Genomic DNA, 22,721 nt, shown 5'->3' with positions numbered 1-22,721 from the left:
GTATAGTAGAGATCTGAAAGAATCCTAGGGATTAAAATTACCAATTATTGAATAATAGTCTTACAGAATATTGTGGTCCTATTACTTAAAGTACCATCGTTATTGACTCAAAAAATAGAAGTGGTTATATACATAGAATGTGAGTTCTGAGGTTTCTTACTATTCTTTTAAAATCACAATGCACAAAAATATTCTGCTCCTGTGGTTTGTTTCACTTTCTTCAATCCTACTTACCTTTAGCACTTACCATTTCAGGGGAAAACAATGGGGCCACCCTGAGTTAGGGACCTCTATTTTTGTTCTATTCATGTTACTGGCTATAGGGAAATTGGTCTGCAGTCTTGTGGGATGTGGCTCACACCACTCAGTGCCTTTTGTCCAATTAGGTTGCAGTTTGTTGTGTCTTCTTTGAAGCTTTTTATCACTCTACTTTCTCTCCTTGGTACTAATTGGCTACATACTAATTGGCCACATTCAAATACAGTCACAAAGTGCATGAAATGTTTTCTGACAGCTTCTCCTCCTTGCTCAGAGCACAGTGTCTTGCAGGTCTCATGGGATCTTCAAGCTGTGAGGTTTCAGCCAAGGGAGGGACTTCATGAACAGTATCCTTGAGTTGTGTCCTTTTACCACTGTGCAGTTTGTAAATTCTGGAGTTCCTTGGGCTCCCTGTAGCTCCAGTGCTCCCCGTGGTTATCTACCCAAAGATATTAACCTGATGGAAACATCAGAGATCTGGTCTCTTCTGCAGGAAGGGAGAACCAGTATATAATGTAGCACCTCTTTTCCCAACAGTATTCTCTTTCTAGGGTTTATGGTCACTGCTGACTTTAACTTTGTGTCTGAACTTTAAATATACATGTCTCAATCTCTATTCTACTTTGTCGCCTTAATGAGCTTTTTGGGGGGACATCTTTTATATAATTAGCTATCAATGTTAAGCTTTTATAAATGTTAAGAAAACATTAATTTATTAGCCAACAATTCTTGATTCTTAATAGTGTATGTCTAGAACAATCTCACTTTAATTTTTACTTTTTTTTCCTTTTTCTTTTTTTCTTTTTGGACTTTTAAAATATTTTTCTCTTTTTTTTCTTTAAATTTTCTTTTTATATTCCCCATACAATTACAACCTCCTTATTTTCACCCCAATCCCTCCTTTCCCCGCCCCCCACCCGCCAATAGAGTGTCTCTAGTTCATAGTTTGTTGATTTAGATATTTTCTTTCTTATAGTTATTCTTTTTCCTGGTCCCTTATTTAAGTTTTCTAGATTCCTGCTATGAGTGAGACCATCCGGTATTTTTCTTTTTCTTTCTGGCTTATTTTGCTGAGCATGATCCTTTCCAGCTCCATCTATGTTGCTGCAAATTGCATGTGTTTATCTTTTTTGAATGCTGAGTAATATTCCATGGTGTATATGTACCACATCTTTTTGATGCAGTCATCTATTTTTGGGCATTTGGGTTGTTTCCAAAGCTTAGCTATTGTAAACAGTGCTGCTATAAACATAGGGGTTCAGGTGCTCTTTGGAATTGATGTTTCTGTGTCCTTTGGGTAAATACCTAGGAGTGAAATTGCTGGATCATATGGAAGCTCTATGTTTAGTAGGTCAAGAAATCTCCACACAGCTCTCCATAGTGGTTGGACCAGATTGCACTTCCACCAGCAGTGCAGGAGAGTTCCTTTTTCTCCACAACCTCACCAACATTTGTTGTTGCTAGTTTTTTTAATATGTGCCATTCTCACTGGTGTAAGATGGTATCTCATGGTAGTTTTGATTTGCATTTCCCTGATTACAAGTGATGTTGAACATTTTTTCATATGCCTGTTGGCCATTTGCATTTCCTCTTCGAAGAAGTTTCTTTTTAGTTCTTCTGCCCATTTTTTGACTGGGTTATTTTCTTTGTTGTTGTTGAGTCTCATCAGCTCTTTGTAGATTTTTGTGATCAATCCTTTATCGTTAGCATTGTGTGCAAAAATGTTCTCCCAGTCGATGGGGTTCCTCTTTGTTTTTGTTATTGTCTCTTGTGCTGTGCAGAAGCTCTTTAATTTGATGTAGTCCCAGCTGTTTATCTTTGCCTTCACTATCACTGCTTTGGGTGATGTGTCTGTAAAGATGTCTTTGAGGTGCGTATCATGTAGCGTTTCGCCTATATTTCCTTCTATATATTTTATGGTTTCAGATCTTATGTCTAGTTCTTTAATCCATTTTGAGTTGGTTTTTGTGCATGGTGTTAGGTAGTAGTCAAGCTTCATTCTTTTGCAAGTAGCGACCCAGTTTTCCCAGCACCATTTATTGAACAAACTTTCTTTGCTCCAATGCATATTCTTTGCTCCTTTGTCGAAGATTAGTTGACCATAAATCTGTGGGTTTATTTCTGGGATTTCTATTTGATTCCATTGGTCTGTGTGTCTGTTCTTGTTCCAATACCATGCAGTTTTGATGATTATGGCTTTGTAGTAGAGTTTGAAGTCTGGGAGTTTGATGCCGCCATTCCCTTCTTGTTTTTTTTTTTTTTTTTTCAGGAGAGCTTTGGCTATTTGGGGTTTTTGGTGATTCCATATGAATTTCATCAATAATTGTTCTATTTCTTTGAAGAATGACATTGAAATTTTTATGGAATAGCATTGAATCTGTATATTGCTTTTGGTAGGATGGCCATTTTAATAATGTTTATTCTTCCAGTCCATAAGCAGGGGATATCTTGCCATTTCTTTGTGTCTTCTTCTATTTCTTTTAATAGTGTTTTATAGTTTTGTTTGTATAGGTCCTTTACCTCTTTTGTTAGATTTATTCCCAAGTATTTGATTTTTTTTGTTTTGATAATAAAAGGGATGGTTTTTTTGATTTCTTCTTCTTCAGATTTATTGTTTGTGTGTAGGAAGGCTACTGATTTTTGCTTGTTGATTTTGTATCCTGCCACTTTACTGAACTGATTGATGAGTTGAATTAGTTTTTCTGTGGAGTTTTTGGGGTTCTTTATGTATATTATCATATCATCTGCAAATAGTGATAGTTTGACTTCTTCTTTTCCTATTTGGATTCCTTGTATGTCTTTCTCTTGTCTTACTGCTCTGGCAGTGGTGAGAGTGGACATCCTTGTCTTGTTCCAGATCTTAATGGAAATGCTTTCAGCTTTTCGCCATTGAGAATGATACTGGCTGTTGGCTTGTCACATATGGCATTTATGATGTTGAGGTATGTTCTTTGTATCCCAAGAATTTCAAGGGCTTTTATCATGAATGGGTGTTGCACTTTGTCGAAAGCTTTCTCAGCATCTATTGATATTATCATATGGTTTTTATATTTCTTTTTGTTGATGTGTTGGATTAAATTGATGGATTTTCGGTTGTTGAACCATCCTTGTGTCCCTGGAATGAATCCTACTTGGTCGTGGTGAATTATCTTATGGATACATTGTTGGATTCTGATAGCTAAAATTTTATTGAGGATTTTTGCATCAGTGATCATTAGGGAGATTGGTCTGTAGTTTCTTTTTTTGCGTTGTTCTTGTTCGGTTTTGGTATTATTGTAAAGTTGGCTTCATAGAACGTGTTTGGTATTATCCCTTCCTTCTCAATTTTTTTGGCAGAGTTAGTGAAGGATAGGCACTGATTCGTTTCTGAACATTTGGTAGAATTCATTTGTAAATCCATCAGGTCCTGGGCTTTTGTTTTTGGGGAGGTTTTTGATTACCATTTCAATTTTGCTGCTTGTAATTGGTCTGTTTAGGTGTTCTATTTCTTCTTTATCTAGCTTTGGGTGATTGTAGAGTTGTAAGAATTTGTCCATCTCCTCTGGATTGTTGAACTTGTTTCCATATAACTGTTCATAGTAGTTACTGATTATTCTTTTGATTTCTGCTGTGTCCGTTGTGATTTCTCCTCTTTCATTTATGATCCTGTTTATTTGTGCTTTCTCCATTTTTTCCTTTGTGAGCCTGGCTAGGGGTTTGTCTATTTTATTTATTTTTTCGAAGAACCGGCTCTTGGTATCATTGATCTTTTGGATTTTTTTTTGTTTCAATTTCATTTATTTCTGCTTTGGTTTTTATTATTTCTTTTCCACTGGTTTTGGGGGTTTTTTGTTGTTCTTTTTCTAGATCTTTGAGCTTTGAGATTAGGCTGTTTCTTTGAGTTCTTTCTTGTTTCTTGATGTGAGTCTCTATTGCTATATATTTTCCTCTTATTACTGCTTTTGCTGCATCCCATACATTTAGGAAATTGGTGTCCTCCTTGTCATTCAATTCAAAGAATTTTTTAATTTCTTCTTTGATCTCCTCATTAGTCCAGTGGTCTTCCAGTAGTGTGGTTTTCAATCTCCATGAGGTAGGAGATTTCCTTGCCTTCTTTTTATGGTTTATTTCTAGTTTGATGCCTTCATGGTCAGAAAAGATGGTTGGTATGATTTCAATCTTGGTGTATTTGTTGATGTTTGACTTGTGTCCCAGTATGTGATCGATCCTGGAGAATGATCCGTGTGCGCTTGAGAAAAATGTGTACTCAGATTTTTTTGGGTTTAGTGTTCTATAGATGTTTGTTAAGCCCAAGCGCTCTAGATCCTTATTTAGAGCTTTAGTGTCTTTACTTATTTTTTGTCTCGTTGATCTATCCATTGTTGATAGTGGTGTGTTGAAGTCTCCCACTACGTATATGTTTTCTCTGATGTCTGTTTTCCAAGATGATAATAGTTGTCTGATATATTTTGGTGCTCTCTCGTTGGGTGAATATATGTTAATGAGTGTTATTTCTTCTTGAAGTATTGTCCCCTTGATCATAATGTAGAAACCGTTGGGGTCTCTTTTTACCTTTTTGAGTTTGAAATCTGTTTTATCTGATATAAGTATAGCTGTTCCTGCTTTCTTTTTTGGTCCATTTGCTTGTAGGATTGTTTTCCATCCTTTAACTTTGAGTCTATATTTATCTTTTGTAGCTAAATGTGTTTCCTGGAGACAGCAAAAGGTTGGGTTTTGTTTCCTAATCCAGCCTGCGACTCTGTCTTTTTATTGAAGAGTTTAGTCCATTTACATTTAGAGTTAATATTGATATGTTAGCATCTGTATTTGCCCTTGTCCTTGTCTTTTCTTTGATTTTATTTATTCTTTTAATAACTTTTTTTTTTACCTTCTTTCATTGTTATTCGTCCCTCTGAGGTTCTGGCTTTAGGACTCCTTGTAGTATTTTTTGGAGTGGGGGTTTAGTCATAATGAAATTCCAGAGTATCTGTTTGTCTGGGAAGGTCCTTATTCTTTCTTCATAGAGGAAGGAGAGCTTTGTGGGATAGAGCATTCTTGGTTGGCATCTGTTTTCTTGAAGTCTGTTGACTACGTCCCTCCACTCTCTCCTTGCCCGTAGTGTTTATTCAGAGAAGTCTGATGTCAGTCTGATTGGTTTTCCTTTGAATGTTATCTGTTTCTTCCCTCTTGTCAGCTTCATTATTTTTTCCTTGTCCTGGATTCTTGGGAGCTTTACTATTATGTGTCTTGCTGTATTTTTCCTTTCGTCATGGAAGTTTGGTGTTCTTCTTGCTTCTTGTATATCAATTTTCAGCTCCTTCACATTTGGGAAGTTCTCTTCAAATATTTTCTTGGATATTTTCTCTGTTCCTACATCTCTCTGCTCTCCTTCTGGGATTCCTATAACTCTTATATTTCCTTTCCTCATGGAGTCAGATAGTTCCCGAAGTCTTTCTTCAGTCTTTTTCCTTTGTACTTCTCTTTCCTTTTCTGTTTTGGTTCTTTTTATTTCTGTGTCTTCAAGAGTACTTATTTGTTCTTCCATTTCATCTATTCTGCTTTCACTGCTTTTCCCAGAGTCTCTAGCGCCTCCAGTGATTCTTTGATCCTGCATTTCTTCTACTTCCCTCTTTAGGGACTCAATTTCATTCTTCTGAGCATTGTTTTCCTTAATGACTTCCATGAATTTTTTCATCAGGGCAATTTTAAATTCTTTTTCTGGAAGGCTCAGAAGTCCTTCCAAGTCACCGTAGTTGCAAGCTGGTGGGTGTTTTTTTTTTTTTTTTTTTTTTTTGTTTTTTGTTTTTTTTTTTTGGTGGTGTGTCTTTTTTCTGAGGCATTGCTACTTTTCTTGTAGTTTATCTTTCCCCTGCTGCCTATCTTCCAATTTGCCTTATGCGTTGGGACACTGTGCCACTGGTACTGCCTGGCATCTTTTTGGTGTGTTCTTTCGGGAGTTTCAGAAACTGGCAACTGTTATGCCAGAAGTCTAGTGAGGCAGTGGTTCTTTGAGTATGTTAAAGGTCACTGTCACAGAATCTCTTCTCCTTCTGTGTTTAGTTACAAATGTGCATCTTGAAGTCCCACAGACTGCCCTGGAGGTGGGGCAGCTGGATTGCACTCTGGGTTCCAAATCTCTGGATCCTCCTTTGGGCTCCGACTTCCTGCCAGGTGGGACTGGGCTTGTGGGGGCCTTCAGCTCGCCTTTGACTGCACAGGGAACCTTTTCCCTCTGGCTCCACGGGAAGCCTTCTGCCAGTTTCAAGCAGTCTTTATTGAAGAAAGGTCCCTGTTCTAAAAAGGCGATGTGGGTATGCACTCCCCTGCGCGCCCGGTCTGCCCCAGCCTTGGGTGCCCGCTCCTCCTCTGGGTTTGGACTGCTGGCCAGAAGGGACCTGGCCTGGGCAAACTTCCCAGCTCATCTCTGGCTATCCAGGAGCCTTCTGCCACTTTCAAGCAGTCTTTATTGAAGAAAGGTCCCTATTCTAAAATGTTGATTAGGAGACAGTCACACTCTCCAGCATGCTGGATCTGCCCTGGCCATGGGTGCCCGCTCCCCCTCTGGGCTCGGACTGCTGGTCAGAAGGGGCCTGGCTTGGGCAAACTTCCCAGCTCACCTCTGACTCCTCTGTAACTTTAATTTTTAAATGAATTTCGTATTGTATTCTGCTACCCCAGAGGACAGGGATCATAGCACAACTCACCCTTCAAATATTTCTGCAAGTCAATGACCTGAGACTTGGTTTGAACACTTACTACTTAAGATAATTTGGGAAAGCCACCTAACCTGTCTGTCTATGAGTGCCCTGCAATGAGATTAATAACAACTACCTTTTAGGGTTGTTTGAAAGCTCAAGTAAAACAGTGTGTGCCAAGGAGCTTCAGAAATTGAAAGTTTTATATAAGTGTCAGAAAGTATTATTAGTATTGTCATTAATTAGAAGTATATTAATGGAAATCACAGTCAGATACACTTTTTTCATTCTTGTGAGGTCATAAAAGGCATAGTTATCACTGGTGTTAATTTGCTTTGGATATCTTAGACCACAGGTTTTCAAAGTATGGTCTCCAGATTAGAAGAGTCATCCTTACCTGGGAATGTGTTAGAAATGCAAATTCTTGGGACAACCCCAAATCTCCTGCATCAAACCAGCAGTCTGTTTGAACACCTCTAGGTGTTTCTCATGCCACTGATGTTTGAGATCCATTGGCTTAGATAAGCTTCTACCCAAGGTCGGTATGGGTAGGCTCCGATTTTGTTGATGTTTTTCACCTGCCTTCCTTTTGGGCTTGGAAGGGATTCTGAAAGATGAATGTATGCATTCATCTAAGATTAGTTGACTTCATGTACATGCCTACCAGCTAGCTGTGCCATTTTCAGCCTTGAAAAGGATCCCAGGATTGCAGGTCCTTGGAGCATTATCTTTGTTAAACACATTTGTGGATTATGGCAGGGACCCAAGGAAAGGGTTTTTAGGTGCTCCCTACTTTAGTGGGATGGTAACAGTTGAATGAGATGACTAATAAAATATTCAATAAAATTTAGTAGAGCTACACAGAACTTGATTCCTATTATGGCTACTCCAGAATATCAGGTTTTGTCTATTCTCTTAACAGTCCTTAGTTTTCTTAAAATGAACACCCCTCTATTAATGAGTCCAGGGTCTGATGCTAGACTGCTTTGTTTCTATCTCAAAAAGTCAGGTGCCCCTTGCATATCTTCTGCTTTCCCATAATGCTCTTGGATTGCAGTTACACCATAGCTCTCATGACAGACAGATGGATGACAGTTACTTCGGTAAAGTGACAACCAGAGCTATAAACCTAATAAACTGGTGTAGGGAAAGTGGTGGAAAACATTGGGGAAGTCCTGGTATTGTTGTGTTGATGATCCACAAGGACACAGACACATGGTTTTCAATAAATATTTGTTGATTGGATGAAAGAGGATTGAATTTCATGTTGTGGGAGCTAACCTGCCTACTTAACTTATGAACATCTATCTTATCCCAAATGAACAGACATTATGCATTGATTGAGTGAACTATTAGATATGTTTAGTTTTAAATGCAGACATAAATAGATTTGATCTTTCCGTGGTTCACATTTCCTCCCATCAGCTTTCCCTTAATTATCCACAAGTGTTCCAAACCTTCATTAGCTAAATAGGATGCAGATGATGGTCATTAGTCTTGGATATAAATCCTGCTGGCACATTCAATGGCTTTTCACTTGGCTAATTGAAATTTTCAGTATTCATGAACTATAAGAAAACACTGTAATTTTATCATTTATTCGGGGGTATACATATTTTCCTCTAGCTGGTTGTGTGTTATAATTATGCAGTTAAAAAATATGAATGCCACACTTTGCCTGGAGAGGTTACCACTATTTTTACTGTATATGTATCAATACCAATCTACTAAAGCATGAAGACTAAATGAAAATTTTTACTATTTCCAGAAATACTAAAATTGGCTTACTGAAATGCCTAAGAGAGCATCAAGTAGTATGCACTTTTGGGGACTCATTAATTCAAGTGTAAGAGGTTTCTAAATTGTTATCAATATGTATAGATCTACCTGTTAGAAATCATCCAGTATGTCTATAGGATACAAATTGCAGGTATCAAATGCCGTTGCTTTAAGCAGGAATCATTCCTTTAAATGGTTCTTAACTTTCAACTGCATTTGATCATTTGTCAAAACTAGCCCATCTCTGTTTGAGAGCGAAACACACACATACACACACAAATCAAAATCTGTTCTTGAGATCATTAAAAAAATCTGCTTGCAGAACAGGATTTGATAGACTCAAGTCTTCTGAGGTGTAACAAACCAACAAATTATAATATATGAAATTTCCAGTTTCCCTCTTTCCAGTAACTCTTATACCCTAGCATTCTTTGAAGGGTTGTCTGTTGTGATTCAAAGTCTTATACTAAAAATAGAGTTCTAATAACTAAAAATTCAGGCATCAGTATATAAATGGACAACAGTGGAATCTCACATTTCTAAATTCAGTTTGGGAAATTGCTACAGCTGTCCGAGGATGATACTGTTCACTTCATGCTGGTCAGCCTGCCAACAGGGTTAGAAGTCAATGCTCTAAAAAAGCTATTGTTCTTTATTGTGCTTGTGTTCTGTGACTGCCGCACCGTAACACAAACTTTGGTGGAGGTGACTCATTAGGAGTTTCCTCTTTAGTAGAAAAATATTGATGCAATAATCACAGAGGTCACAGCATGGCTAAGTCACCATGTTTTGACTCTTTCATTTTCAGTAATTAAAGTGAACATGTTATTGGAAGGTTTAGAGAGCCCACCCAAAGTCTCTCACAATAGCTCCAATTAGGAAACTGGAATGCCAGTTAAAGTCTTTCGACGGGAACGAAATGAGACTGACCAAGCATATAAGTAAAATCCCTTTAGAAATTCACCAAATTAAGGATATGGACTTTCATTGACCCAAACCATACCTCTTTCACACTTCATGCAGGACCTGAGATTTCATTGTACATCTATTCTTTGGCTCAAGTGATTCCTTCCTATAAATGTGATCTTTAGAGCTACTTGTATTAATTTTTTTCAGTGAAGTTAATTTCACCCATCTCTGACTCTCATTTCTCCTTCAAACATGTTTCTCAGGTCACTTGAGACTGTTCTCGAAGGTTGAATGGTATTGTTTAATTTCGAAGATCATTTCCCCTGGGGCTACAGCTTAATGTCTGAATCCTTAGACATGCTTCTTAAATTACTCTTTCCAGTTGTGTATCTTAAGCTTAGTTAAAAATGCAATTAGAATCTCCCAAATTGCCCCCATACAGAATCTTCAGTAGCTGGAACTTGGGCGCTCCGTAGATTCTAACTCCTATTTAGGACTAACACCGAGGCTTGAAATCAGGGATAGAGAGAGAAATTTCTATCACCAGACTTCTGTTTCCTGGAAAAAATTTAGTTGCACTAGCCAGGGAATCAGGATAATTTCCATAACTTGGTCCCCTTAGTGATTAAACCAGTTGTTATCAGTTGGGGGTTATTTGGTCCCCCAGGAGATATTTAGCAATGTCAGGAGCCATTTTTGGTTGTCTTGACTCAAGTAGGGGTGGGTGTGCTACTGGAATCTGGTAGATAGAGGCCAGGTATTCTGCAAAAACTTCCTAGGGTGCATAGTACAACAACCCCTCAGAACAAAGAAGTGCCCAGTCCAAATTGTTCATAGGCTTGACATTGAAAAATCAATTTAGCCAAATGACGAGGATACCAGACAATAGATATATGCTATCTAGAAAGAAAATACATAATGTCTGTTGAGGGGTCTTTCATCTTTGTTGATTCTTCTCTTCTAAGCTTCACCTTATAATGTTATTCCATGTGAGACTGTTTTTCAGCATTGTATTTCCAAAGCAGTATTTTGGGATAAGAACTGCGGTCTCACCTAATGCCATCTTTTTTTCTTTTTCCCCAATCAATGCATATTTATTGAGTGCCTTCCCTGCACTGGCCTAGGTAATGGGGCTTTAGTGATTACTAAGTCTTGTTGGGTCCTTACCTCCTTCAAATAGGAATCTGAGAGTGAAGAATGAGGCCTCTGTCATGACGTGATGTTCGGTGCTCCTGCACACATGTGTAAAGGTGATGAGAGGTCATGAGGAAGGCATTTAGGGGAAAGACAATAGAGAGGTGTTTCACTATGGCATGTCCATATCAAAGAGCTGCTTCATTGGCATTTCTCTCTCTCTCTCTTGACTCATCTTTCTTGACTCTTTCTTACTCAAGGAAAGTAAGACTATCTTTCCTTGCATCCTGAAGGAATATAGAAAAGAGAGAAACTGGGATATCACTTGGCAGCAGTAAAGGACCAGATGACATGGAACTTCCCGGCTATCCCTAGGCCCGTCAATACCAGTGGTTGGAATTAAGTCAGTGGGTGGACAAAGATACAAAGGCTGAGTCAATACCCTCATTCTCTTTAAGCAAAGATGGCTGTTTCTTTAGTAGAACAGTTTTTTTCCTACCCTTCATAATTTTGCTCTTTTTTTGTTGAACTTTTTGTCTTGCCCTTCTTTTTGAATTGTTTTTCCTCATTTCTTCTACCAACACAATTCTCTACTTCTTTCCCTTTTGCCCTTTAGTTCAAACTTTCTAACATGTGTCCCTATCTCTAGAAACAAAAACACAAATAAAAATTTCCAGCAGGGCCTCCCTGGTGGTGCAGAGTGTTGAGCACAGTGCTGGGAAGCTGTCTGCAGCCTCTGCAGCGCTGGTTCGATTATTGGCCAGGGAGATTCCCACATGACATGGCAAACCTCTCCTGTCGCGCCCGCTGCTCCCCTCAGCAGTGTATTTCAGTAGATCTGCCTGTTCTGCTCCCCACTCTGTCTCTGGTGAATCCTCTCACCCTCCTGCGCCTCTGGTCTGTACCCCAGCTCTTGTATAAAAATAATAATAAAAAAATTTCCAGCAAACCAAATTTGATGATCACAAGCAAAACCTTTAAGTTAATTATTTTTTATGAAAATGCTTTTTTTTTTTATATGTATCTCCACATCTGTATTTTCTGTCCTATAATGCTGCTTACTATTTTGGGCCAGAATGTGTGCTGACTTAGATTCTTAACTTTCTCTAGATCTTGTCCCAAGCAAAACAAAATCCTAAGTGAGACGGTGAATAATTCTATGTTATATAAAGAGCTACTTCTGGTCATAACAAAGTCTTTAATATATATAAATTTTATCCTATTCAGTAAAATATATATGCACACTCATAGACATATATAAATAACATTGCATATATAAGGCTCTTCATTGCACCATAGCTTGTAACAACAAACAAAAGGAAATTATAAAAAAGCAACAATAAAAAACCTAAACTGGGCCTCCCCTGGTGGCGCAGGCAGTTGAGCACCGTGCTGTGAAGCTGTCCGCAGCCTCTGCAGTGCCGGTTCGACAACTGCCGGCCAGCTGGCGAGGGTCCCACATGGCAAGGCAGACCTCTCCTGTCTCGCCCGCTGCTCCCCTCATCAGTGTCTTCGGTCCGTCTGCCTGTTCTGCTCCTCACTCTGTCTCTGGTGAATCCTCTCACCCTCCTGCAAATCTGGCCTGTACCCTGGTTCTTATATAAATAAATAAATCTTTAAAAAAAAACCAAACCTAAACCACTAAATGTCTATCAATAAAAGAAAACATACTTAAAGTATATTACATACATATTATAGAATGTTGTGTAAATTTAAGAATGAGTCAATCTATATGAATTAACCTGGAAAGTTTTTAATAATATGGTATTAAGTAGCATAATCTTATCTGAAGAAAGAAAGAAACTGCTATATGTACATATGTAATGTAATGCACATAATTAATATATAATACTTTTAATTACATATAATTGATAAACTATTATTAATTATATTTGAAAATTATTTTTAATTATATTTTAAAATTATATTTAAAATTTAAGCAAATAAAATATATTAGTTTAAAAATGGAGTAAATATGGAAGGATGAGCACAAATTTTATCATTGGTTAACTCAGAAGGATAGGTTAGAAAGGGGATTGACTCATTGAGAACATATATTAGCTTTGTAATTATTATTTTAAAAATTTATATATATTTTACATCATTGTTCATTTTTAAACAATGTTTGCTTTTTCCTCTCAGGTGTAGACCCCATAGAATGTCTTCCCTATTGGCTTTGTAATTAAAGAAAGGTTTACTGAAAAAAAATTCAAAACCATTATGCCATTATGTGACTGACCATAGTCCTTTTTAATTCTTCATAGGATAGTCCAAAAAGAACAAACTTGCAGGTAAATCCTTATTGGCCTTGAATGTCAAACGTGCCTTTTTAGTGATTCATGGGGCCTAGAAAATATAAACACAAATGAAAAGTCAGTCAGAGGAGAATGTGTTAAAGATGGTGGAGATTAGATGGTAAACCCTGGTGCTGCTATTCAGATTCCCAAATCTCTTAAATGGGGAGAAGCTCTACCCTACTACTCTTAAAATTTTTCATTCAAAAGGTTTTGGGCATTTGACATTTTGCTTACATCTCTTTAAAACAGAGTTCCATGTGTGGTTGAAAATGTAGGTTCTTTGCTCTGATTCCTAGCTTTTTCTGAGGTATGTGATCTTTGACATCTGAATTGTGCCAGTTTCCTTCTTTGTCAAATGAAGATAGTGTCCTTACTTGCTCAGTCATTGTTGGCCCATAATGAATGTTTCGATGTGGGCAGGATGGCAGTGAAACAACAAAGAGCAGATGCTTTTTAAAGTCCAGATAAATCAGCGAGGTCATAGGAATAGGTTCCCAGATGAACTGGGCAGGGTCAATATCATTACATACTTCAGGTTCTAATGTATCTCCTGTCTTCCTGTTTTGCAGACCACCATTTTCAGCACATTGGCCAGTGAGAAGTCCTTATCTGACTGCAAAAAGGTAAAGGAGTCTTCAAGAATTCTAGCCTGCTGTCAGAGTGATGAAAGCCTTCAAAGTTGATGACCTTCCGTTGGAAAACTATGGTGTCAATAACAATGTTCTGATGACATATTATAGTGCTCTTTTTGCAGAGATGGAAATTTGAGTGATTCTCTTTGAGGATGTGGAAAATTCTCTTATCATTTGACAGCATTGTGTTATAGAGAAGCTCTGGTTTCATATATTTTCATGTCGCTATCATCTGACATTTTATTCTGCAAGATCAGCATCAAGGGATTCAAGGCAGGCTGTATTACAGGCGTCTGTATCTTTGTTTGCAAACTTAAATTTAATAAAACCTAACCCCAATACAATATAAACACAATTTTGTATTTTGAAAGCTGATCATATAGCATAAAAATCTGGCTTAGATTCACCACAGTCAAGTTTGAGAAGCTGTCATGCTTTGCAAAAGGATTAGCCTCGCTAACATCTGATGGAAGACGTCCCTGTAATGGATCATGTCTGAAGACTGCCTGCTATAGCATTAGCAGTGTGTCTAATTCCTGGCCTTCTCAGTCCAGAGGACACATTTATCCACTTCTTTAATCTCAGGTTTAATTGGATTGTCTCCTTCTGGATGGGAAAGTAGTGATTTCACAGTCTAAACAACACAAATAAATTCTTTGACACTATCTATTGATATGGAAAAGTGGGTACATAAAGAGTTGACCTGTGTATCATATTTTAGTTACTTGGCATTTCTTTGGGTTTTATTCCATGACATTGTTTGCGGTGCTGTTTCCATTTCTGACATTGCTTTATTTGGATGTAGGTAGCAAGGATATTCATCTCTGAAGGTGGTGTGAGGGCTCACTGTTCTGAATCCCACCCATTTCATTATTATCTTGACAGTTTTCTTTTTCAAAAGATATGTGATATTTTGTTTTCTAGATTTCTTTGGAGTCAGTAGATATAATTATTGAGAACCTTCTGTGAACTAGGTTTTGATTTGGTCCTGAGGGAACAGAAATGAAAAAACATTGCCTCATCAAAGGAAATTAAAGTATGACTGGAGATGTAAGATCCATATGGTAAACAAAATGACAAGTTTTTAGGAGGTGATAATGGCATATGTATTGATGTTAAATTCTTCTCTTTTTTTGATGGCCTATTAAAGCTCCATCTTAGTTAAGTTCTATTGTGTTTGTTCCTGGCTCCTTGAGAATGAGATCCATGTGGCATTTTGAAAACTATAGATGTTAGAAAATAGGGCCACCCTGGTGGTGCAAGGGGTTAGGATGCAGCCTGTGGGGCTGTCTGCAGCCACTGCAGCACAAGTTTGATCCCCAGCCAGGGAACAGCCCACATGACACAGCAGACCCCTCCTGTCTCACCTGCTGCTCCCTCAGCAGTGTACTTCAGTTGGTCTGCCTGTTCTGTTCCCCACTCTGTCTGCAGTGAATCCTCTCACCCCCCCACACCTCTGGCCTATACCCCAGTTCTTATGTGAGTGGATAGATAAATATTTAAGAAAAAGAAAAGAAAAGGACTTTAGTGATTCTCTAGCCTCAGCTTTTCCCTAAGGTAAGACGGCCATAGTTATCATTTCTACATCACCCTCTAGCCACTCCCTGAATACTCCCTTCACAGGGCACTCAGTGAGCCTGATTACTCACTAGTGAGCAATACAAAGTACTAGAAAGTTCTTCAGTTTACTGAGCCCATGTCTGCCTCTTGATTTTTCTTAGTTGACTATAAAACCAATGAACGTGCTTTCTTCTGAATCTTCTGCTTACTGCATCCCTAAGCAAATGCATTTCTTCCTCTGTTTCTAATAATCTTATCAATTGGTATGATTGACTTTTATAAACTGTAGGCTAGGAGCTGGCTATTTGACTTCAAAACATAACTCCATCACTTACTACTTATTTGGCTTTTGACTGGTTACATAAACTATTGGTGCCTCACTTTTATCATCTGTAAAATAGGGATAATAATTTTACTGCTGTGACAAATGAGTTAATCTGCATAAAATGTTTAGAACTGTGTCCAACATGTACTACTATATTAGCTATTATTAATACTATTATTATTTAGACAAGGTTTTCTTTTCTTTTTGCATTATCTTTGTCAGTATCAAAGAATTGTATATCAATCCACATGTGGTCCATCTGCCAGGAGCACTAACGGGCTTTTTAGTCAAAAACTTTGTTTACATGCTTGGTATTTGCCACACACAATATAAGTCCTAGGTCTTGAAAAAAGGACAAGCTTTAGGATTTCTTGAGTGTAGCATTAATTTTTTACCAATACAGTGTAAGATGACATGAATTTTTATTTGGCTATGTGGTATTTGCAGTCCTTAAACATGCCCTTAAGATGTCATGAGGGTTGCAGTTAAAACATGACCTTTTTTTATATTATGTAAATAATTCTCTGAGTATGAATGAAAATGGCTGCATTTCTTTCTTTTTTTATTATAAATTTTATTTTTATATTCCCCATACAATTGTGACCCCCTTATTTTGACCAAATTACTCCCCTCCCTGCACCCCACCCCCAATAGAGTGTCTCTAGTTCATAGTTGTTTGTTGATTTTGATTTTTACTTTCACATAATTATTCTTTTTCCTGGTCCCTTATTTAAGTTTTCTAGATTCCTGCTATGAGTGAGACCATCTGCTGCTTTTCTTTTTCTTTCTGGCTTATTTTGCTGAGCAGGATCCCTTCCAGTGCCATCCATGTTGCTGCAAATTGTGTGAGTTTATCTTTTTTGATTGCTGAGTAATATTTCATTTGTATATGTACTACATCCTCTTGATCCAGTCATCTATTTGGGGGTATTTGGGTTGTTTCCAAAGCTTAGCTATTGTAAACAGTGCTGCTATAAACATAGGGGTGCAGGTGCTCTTTGGAATTGATGTTTCTGTGTCCTTTGGGTAAATACCTAGGAGTGGAATTGCTGGATCATATGGAAGCTCTATGTTTAGTAGGTCAAGAATCTCCACACAGCTCTCCATAGTGGTTGGACCAGATTGCACTCCCACCAGCAGTGCAGGAGAGTTCCTTTTTCTCCACACCCTCGCCAACATTTGTTGTTGCTAGTTTTTTAATATGTGCCATTCTCACTGGTGTAAGATGGTATCTCATGGTAGTTTTGATTTGCATTTCCCTGATTACAAGTGATGTTGAACATTTTTTCATATGCCTGTTGGCCATTTGCATTTCCTCTTCAGAGAAGTTTCTTTTTAGCTCTTCCGCCCATTTTTTGACTGGGTTATTTTCTTTGTTGTTGTTGAGTCTCATCAGCTCTTTGCAGATTTTTGTGATCAGTCCTTTATCATTAGTGTTGTGTGCAAAAATGTTCTCCCAGTCGATGGGGTTCCTCTTTGTTTTTGTTATTGTCTCTTTTGCTGTGCAGAAGATCTTTAATTTGATGTAGTCCCAGCTGTTTATCTTTGCCTTCACTATCACTGCTTTGGGTGATGTGTCTGTAAAGATGTCTTTGATGTGCAAATCACGTAGTGTTTTGCCTATATTTCCTTCTATGTATTTTATGGTTTCAGGTCTTATGTCTAGTTTTTTAATCCATTTTGAGTTGGTGTTTATGTATGGTGTGAGGTAGTAGTCAAGCTTCATTCTTTTGTGTGTAGTGACCCAGTTTTCCCAGCACCATTTATTGAACAAACTTTCTTTGCTCCAATGCATATTCTTTGCTCCTTTGTTGAAGATTATTTGACCATAAATCTGTGGGTTTATTTCTGGATTTTCTATAAGATTCCATTAGTCTGTGTGTCTGTTCTTGTTCCAATACCATGCAGTTTTGATGATTATGGCTTTGTAGTAGAGTTTGAAGTCTGGGAGTATGATGCCTCCATTCCCTTCTTTTTTTTTTCAGGAGAGCTTTGGCTATTCGGGGTTTTTGGTGATTCCATATGAATTTCATCAATAATTGTTCTATTTCTGTGAAGAATGACATTGAAATTTTGATTGGAATAGCATTGAATCTGTATATTGCTTTTGGTAGGATGGCCATTTTAATAATGTTTATTCTTCCAATCCATGAGCAGGGGATGTCTTTCCATTTCTTTGTGTCTTCTTCTATTTCTTTTAACAGTGTTTTATAGTTTTTTTTGTATAGGTCCTTTACCTCTTTTGTTAGATTTATTCCCAAATATTTGATTTTTTTTTTTGTTTTGATAATAAAAGGGATGGTTTTTTTATTTCTTTTTCTTCAGATTTATTGTTTGTGTATGGGAAGGCTACTGATTTTTGCGTGTTGATTTTGTATCTTGCCACTTTACTGAACTGATTGATGAGTTGAGTTAGTTTTCCTGTGGAGTTTTTGGGGTTCTCTATGTATATTATCATATCATCTGCAAATAGTGATAGTTTGACTTCTTCTTTTCCTATTTGGATTCCTTGTATGTCTTTCTCTTGTCTTACTGCTCTGGCTAGGACTTCCAGAACTATATGGAAAAGCAGTGGTGAGAGTGGACATCCTTGTCTTGTTCCAGATCTTAATGGAATTGCTTTCAGCTTTTTACTATTGAGAATGATACTGGCTGTTGGCTTGTCATATATGGCCTTTATGATGTTGAGGTATGTTCCTTGTCTCCCCAAGAATTTCAAGGGCTTTTATCATGAATAGGTGTTGCACTTTGTCAAAAGCTTTCTCAGCATCTATTGATATTATCATATGGTTTTTATATTTCTTTTTGTTGATGTGTTGGATAACGTTGATTGATTTTCGGATGTTGAACCATCCTTGTGTCCCTGGAATGAATCCTACTTGGTCGTGGTGAATTATCTTATGGATACATTGTTGGATTCTGGTAGCTAAAATTTTATTGAGGATTTTTGCATCAGTGTTCATTAGGGAGATTGGCCTGTAGTTTTCTTTTTGTGTGTTGTCCTTGTTCGGTCTTGGTATTAGTGTAATGTTGGCTTCATAGAACGTGTTTGGTATTATCCCTTCTTTCTCAATTTTTTGGAAGAGTTTGTGAAGGGTAGGCACTAATTCGTCTCTGAATGTTTGGTAGAATTCATTTGTAAATCCTTCAAGTCCTGGGCTTTTGTTTTTGGGGAGGTTTTTGATTACCATTTCAATTTCGCTGCTTGTAATTGGTCTGTTTAGGTGTTCTATTTCTTCTTTATTTAGCTTTGGGTGATTGTAGAGTTGTAAGAATTTGTCCATCTCCTCTGGATTGTTGAACTTGTTTCCATATAACTGTTCATAGTAGTTACTGATTATTCTTTTGATTTCTGCTGTGTCCGTTGTGATTTCTCCTCTTTCATTTATGATCCTGTTTATTTGTGCTTTCTCCATTTTTTCCTTTGTGAGCCTGGCTAGGGGTTTGTCTATTTTATTTATTTTTTTGAAGAACCGGCTCTTGGTATCATTGATCTTTTGGATTTTTTTTTGTTTCAATTTCATTTATTTCTGCTTTGGTTTTTATTATTTCTTTTCTACTGGTTTTGGTTTTTTTTTGTTGTTCTTTTTCTAGATCTTTGAGCTTTGAGATTAGGCTGTTTCTTTGAGTTCTTTCTTGTTTCTTGATGTGAGTCTCTATTGCTATATATTTTCCTCTTATTACTGCTTTTGCTGCATCCCATACATTTAGGAAATTGGTGTCCTCCTTTTCATTCAATTCAAAGAATTTTTTAATTTCTTCTTTGCTCTCCTTGTTAGTCCAATGGTCTTCCCGAAGTGTGGTTTTCACTCTCCATGAGGCGGGAGAGTTCCTTGCCTTCATTTTATGATTTATTTCTAGTTTGATGCCTTCATGGTTAGAAAAGATGGTTGGTATGATTTCAATCTTGGTGTATCTGTTGATGTTTGTCTTGTGTCCCAGTATGTGAACGATCCTGGAGAATGATCCGTGTGCGCTTGGGAAAAATGTGTACTCAGATTTTTTTGGGTTTAGTGTTCTATAGATATCTGTTAAGCCCAAGCCCTCTAGATCCTTATTTAGGGCTTTAGTATCTTTACTTATTTTTTGTCTGGTTGATCTATCCATTGTTGATAGTGGTGTGTTGAAGTCTCCCACTACGTATGTGTTTTCTCTGATGTCTGCTTTCAGAGATAACAAGAGTTGTCTGATATATTTTGGTGCTCCTTAGTTTGTTATATATATGTTAATATATATATGTTAATGAGTGTTATTTGTTCTTGAAGTATTGTCCCCTTGATCATAATGTAGTGACTGTTAGGGTCTCTTTTTATCTTTTTGAGTTTGAAATCTGTTTTATCTGATATAAGTATAGCTGATCCTGCTTCCTTTTTGGTCCATATGCTTGTAGGATTGTTTTCCATCCTTTAACTTTGAGTCTATTTTTATCTTTTGTAGCTAAATGTATTTCCTGGAGACAGCAAAAGGTTGGATTTTGTTTCTTAATCTAGCCTGCGACTCTGTGTCTTTTTATTGAAGAGCTTAGTCCATTTACATTTAGAGTTAATATTGATATGTTAGCATCTGTATTTGCCATTGTGTTTGTCTTTACTTTGATTTTATTTATTTATTCTTTTAATAACTATTTTTTTTTGGGCCTTCTTTTGTTGTTATTCATCCCTCTGAGTTTCTGGCTTTAGGACTCCTTGTAATATTTTTTGGAGTGGGGGTTTAGTCATAATGAAATTCCAGAGTTTGTTTGTCTGGGAAGATCCTTATTCTTTCTTCATAGAGGAAGGAGAGCTTTGCAGGATAGAGTATTCTTGGTTGGCATTTGTTTTCTTGGAGTCTGTTGACTATGTCCCTCCACTCTCTCCTTGCCCGTAGTGTTTCTTCGGAGAAGTCTGATGTCAGTCTGATTGGTTTTCCTTTGAATGTTATCTGTTTCTTCCTTCTTGTCAGCTTCATTATTTTTTCCATGTCCTGGATTCTTGGGAGCTTTACTATTATGTGTCTTGCTATATTTTTCCTTTCGTCGTGGAAGTTTGGTGTTCTTCTTGCTTCTTGTATATCAATTTTCAGCTCCTTCTTCACGTTTGGGAAGTTCTCTTCAATTATATCCTTGAATATTTTCTCTGTTCCTACATCTCTCTCCTCTCCTTCTGGGATTCCTATAACTCTTGTATTTCCTTTCCTCATGGAGTCAGATAGTTCCCAAAGTCTTTCTTCAGTCTTTTTCCTTCCTACTTCTCTTTCCTTTTCTGTTTTGGTTCTTTTTATTTCTCTGTCTTCAAGAGTACTTATTTGTTCTTCCATTTCATCTATTCTGCTTTCATTGCTTTTCCCAGAGTTCTTTAGCGCCTCCATTGATTCTTTGATCCCCTGCATTTCTTTTACTTCCCTCTTTAGGGACTCAGTTTCATTCTTCTGATCATTGATTATTTTTCTCTTTTCATTGTTTTCCTTTATGACTTCTGTCAGTTTTTTAGTCACGGCAATTTTAAAATCTCTTTCTGGAAGGGTCAGAAGTTCTTCCAAGGTACTGTCGTTGCAATCTGGGGGGTGGTTTTCTTTTTGTGGTGTACTTTTTCCTTTGGAGTTGCTGGTTTGCATGTGGTTTTTCTACTCCCTACTGTCTGTTTTCTAATTTGCCGTATGCATTGGGACACTGTGTTGCTCGTACTGGCCGGCATCTTGGGTGAACTTCCCAGCTCACCTCTGGCTCCTCCAGGAGCCATCTGCCGGTTTCAATCAGGCTGTACTGAAGAAAGGTCCCTGTTCTAAAAAGGCAATGCGGGTTTGCACTCCTCTGTGTGCCTGGTCTGCCCTGGAGGTGCGTTCCCGCTCCCCCTGTGGGCTCAGACAGCAGGCGTGGGTGAACTTCCCAGCTCACCTGTGGCTCCTCCGGGAGCATCTGCAGGTTTCAAGCAGTCTTTACTGAAGAAATGTCCCTGTTCTAAAATAGGATGTGGGATGCACTCCCTGTGCGCCTGGTCTGCCCTGGTGGTGGGTTCCCGCTCCCCCTCTGGGCTTGGACTGCAGGCCAGAAGGGGCCCGGTGTGGGCAAACTTCCCAGCTCACCTCTGGCTCCTCTGGGAGCCTTCTCGGCTGCATTTATTTCTATTTCTTTAAAAGTTTTTGACCAATGCAGATAATTTTCAACCCAGTTGTGTTATCCACCTTATTTACTATATCCTCTATTAAACAGTATAGTTAGTCACTGGCTTCACCTTCATTCATCCTTCTAGTCAGTTATCAAATGTTCACTGAGCACCTGCTATGTGACATGAACTGCAGTATCACAGTGAACAAGTCATATGTAATTTTTCCCCTCACAGAATTTATAGTCATTAAATAAGTAGTTAACAAAATTATGGTGGATGACATGATTCTTTAAATTGGGAGGCTATCAGATTGTGTATCTGGAGACCCTAATTTAATCTAAGGGACCCAGAAGAACTTCTCTGAAGAAGTGGCCTTCACACAGAGACCCAAGGAATGAATGGGATTTAGCCAAGTGAAGACAAGGTGGAGGCAGAATAACAGAAGTGTGAAAGTCTGGAGGTGAGATAAAAGAGAACTATTAAATTTGAAATGTCTGGAAATTATAACATGAAATAGTACATGGAAACAGAGAAGAAGTCTTAGAAGTTGGAAAAAACAGAAAAATGTAATGTCACAGAAGCCAAATCAATAAAGAAGTTAATAAAATAAGAGCTGGGCATTAGTGTCGAAGCTACTGCTGAGAGATTAAGTAAAAGAAAAGGAGTTGAGGAACATCCATTGGGTTTGTCAATATTGTAGCTCTTTGTTGGCTTTAATGAGATGTAAATGATGGGTACAGAAGCCAGATTGCAGTGAGTTTAGGATTGAGTGAGAAATGAAATAAAAAGTGTAGAAAAGAAAATTCCTTTCTTTAAAGGAATTGTTACAAAAAGGAGAGAGTTGAGTATTGGGGTGAGGGTGAGGAGATAGTGGGACTGTCGTTAAAATGGGATTGACTTGAGCAAATGTATTTTGCTGCTGTTGGAAAGAAGGCAATAGAAAAGGAGAAGGGAGAAGGATCCAAGGAATGAAAGGGGAAAATCCATTGAATGAGGTCCTTGAGAAGATTGAAGACTTTAGATACCAAAGCACAGACTTAAATTTAGATGGATGAATGGATACATCTTGT

The 22,721-nt window shown here is 37.7% G+C and overlaps 1 protein-coding gene across 10 annotated transcripts in view; it reads left to right on the top strand.

Annotated features, from left to right (window-relative positions):
* Positions 1 to 22,721, top strand: part of RASGEF1B (RasGEF domain family member 1B) — a 559,061-nt gene that overhangs the window by 184,893 nt on the left and 351,447 nt on the right. For 9 of the 10 annotated variants that reach the window (XM_054688371.1, XM_054688366.1, XM_054688372.1 and 6 more), the window contains one exon: positions 13,621 to 13,674. In XM_054688371.1, the coding sequence (XP_054544346.1) occupies positions 13,621 to 13,674 (54 nt within the window). Of the gene's footprint in view, positions 1 to 13,022; positions 13,046 to 13,620; positions 13,675 to 22,721 lie in introns of those variants that run through there. The other variant, XM_054688374.1, reaches the window with a different exon arrangement.

This window comes from Talpa occidentalis, unplaced genomic scaffold (assembly GCF_014898055.3).
Source record: "Talpa occidentalis isolate TD23 unplaced genomic scaffold, MPIMG_talOcc4v2.1 talOcc4.6, whole genome shotgun sequence".
In the NCBI taxonomy this organism is placed as follows: domain Eukaryota; kingdom Metazoa; phylum Chordata; class Mammalia; order Eulipotyphla; family Talpidae; genus Talpa; species Talpa occidentalis.
The sequence above is the reverse complement of the archived record's forward strand: the minus strand, read 5'-3'. Positions and strand labels throughout refer to the sequence as shown.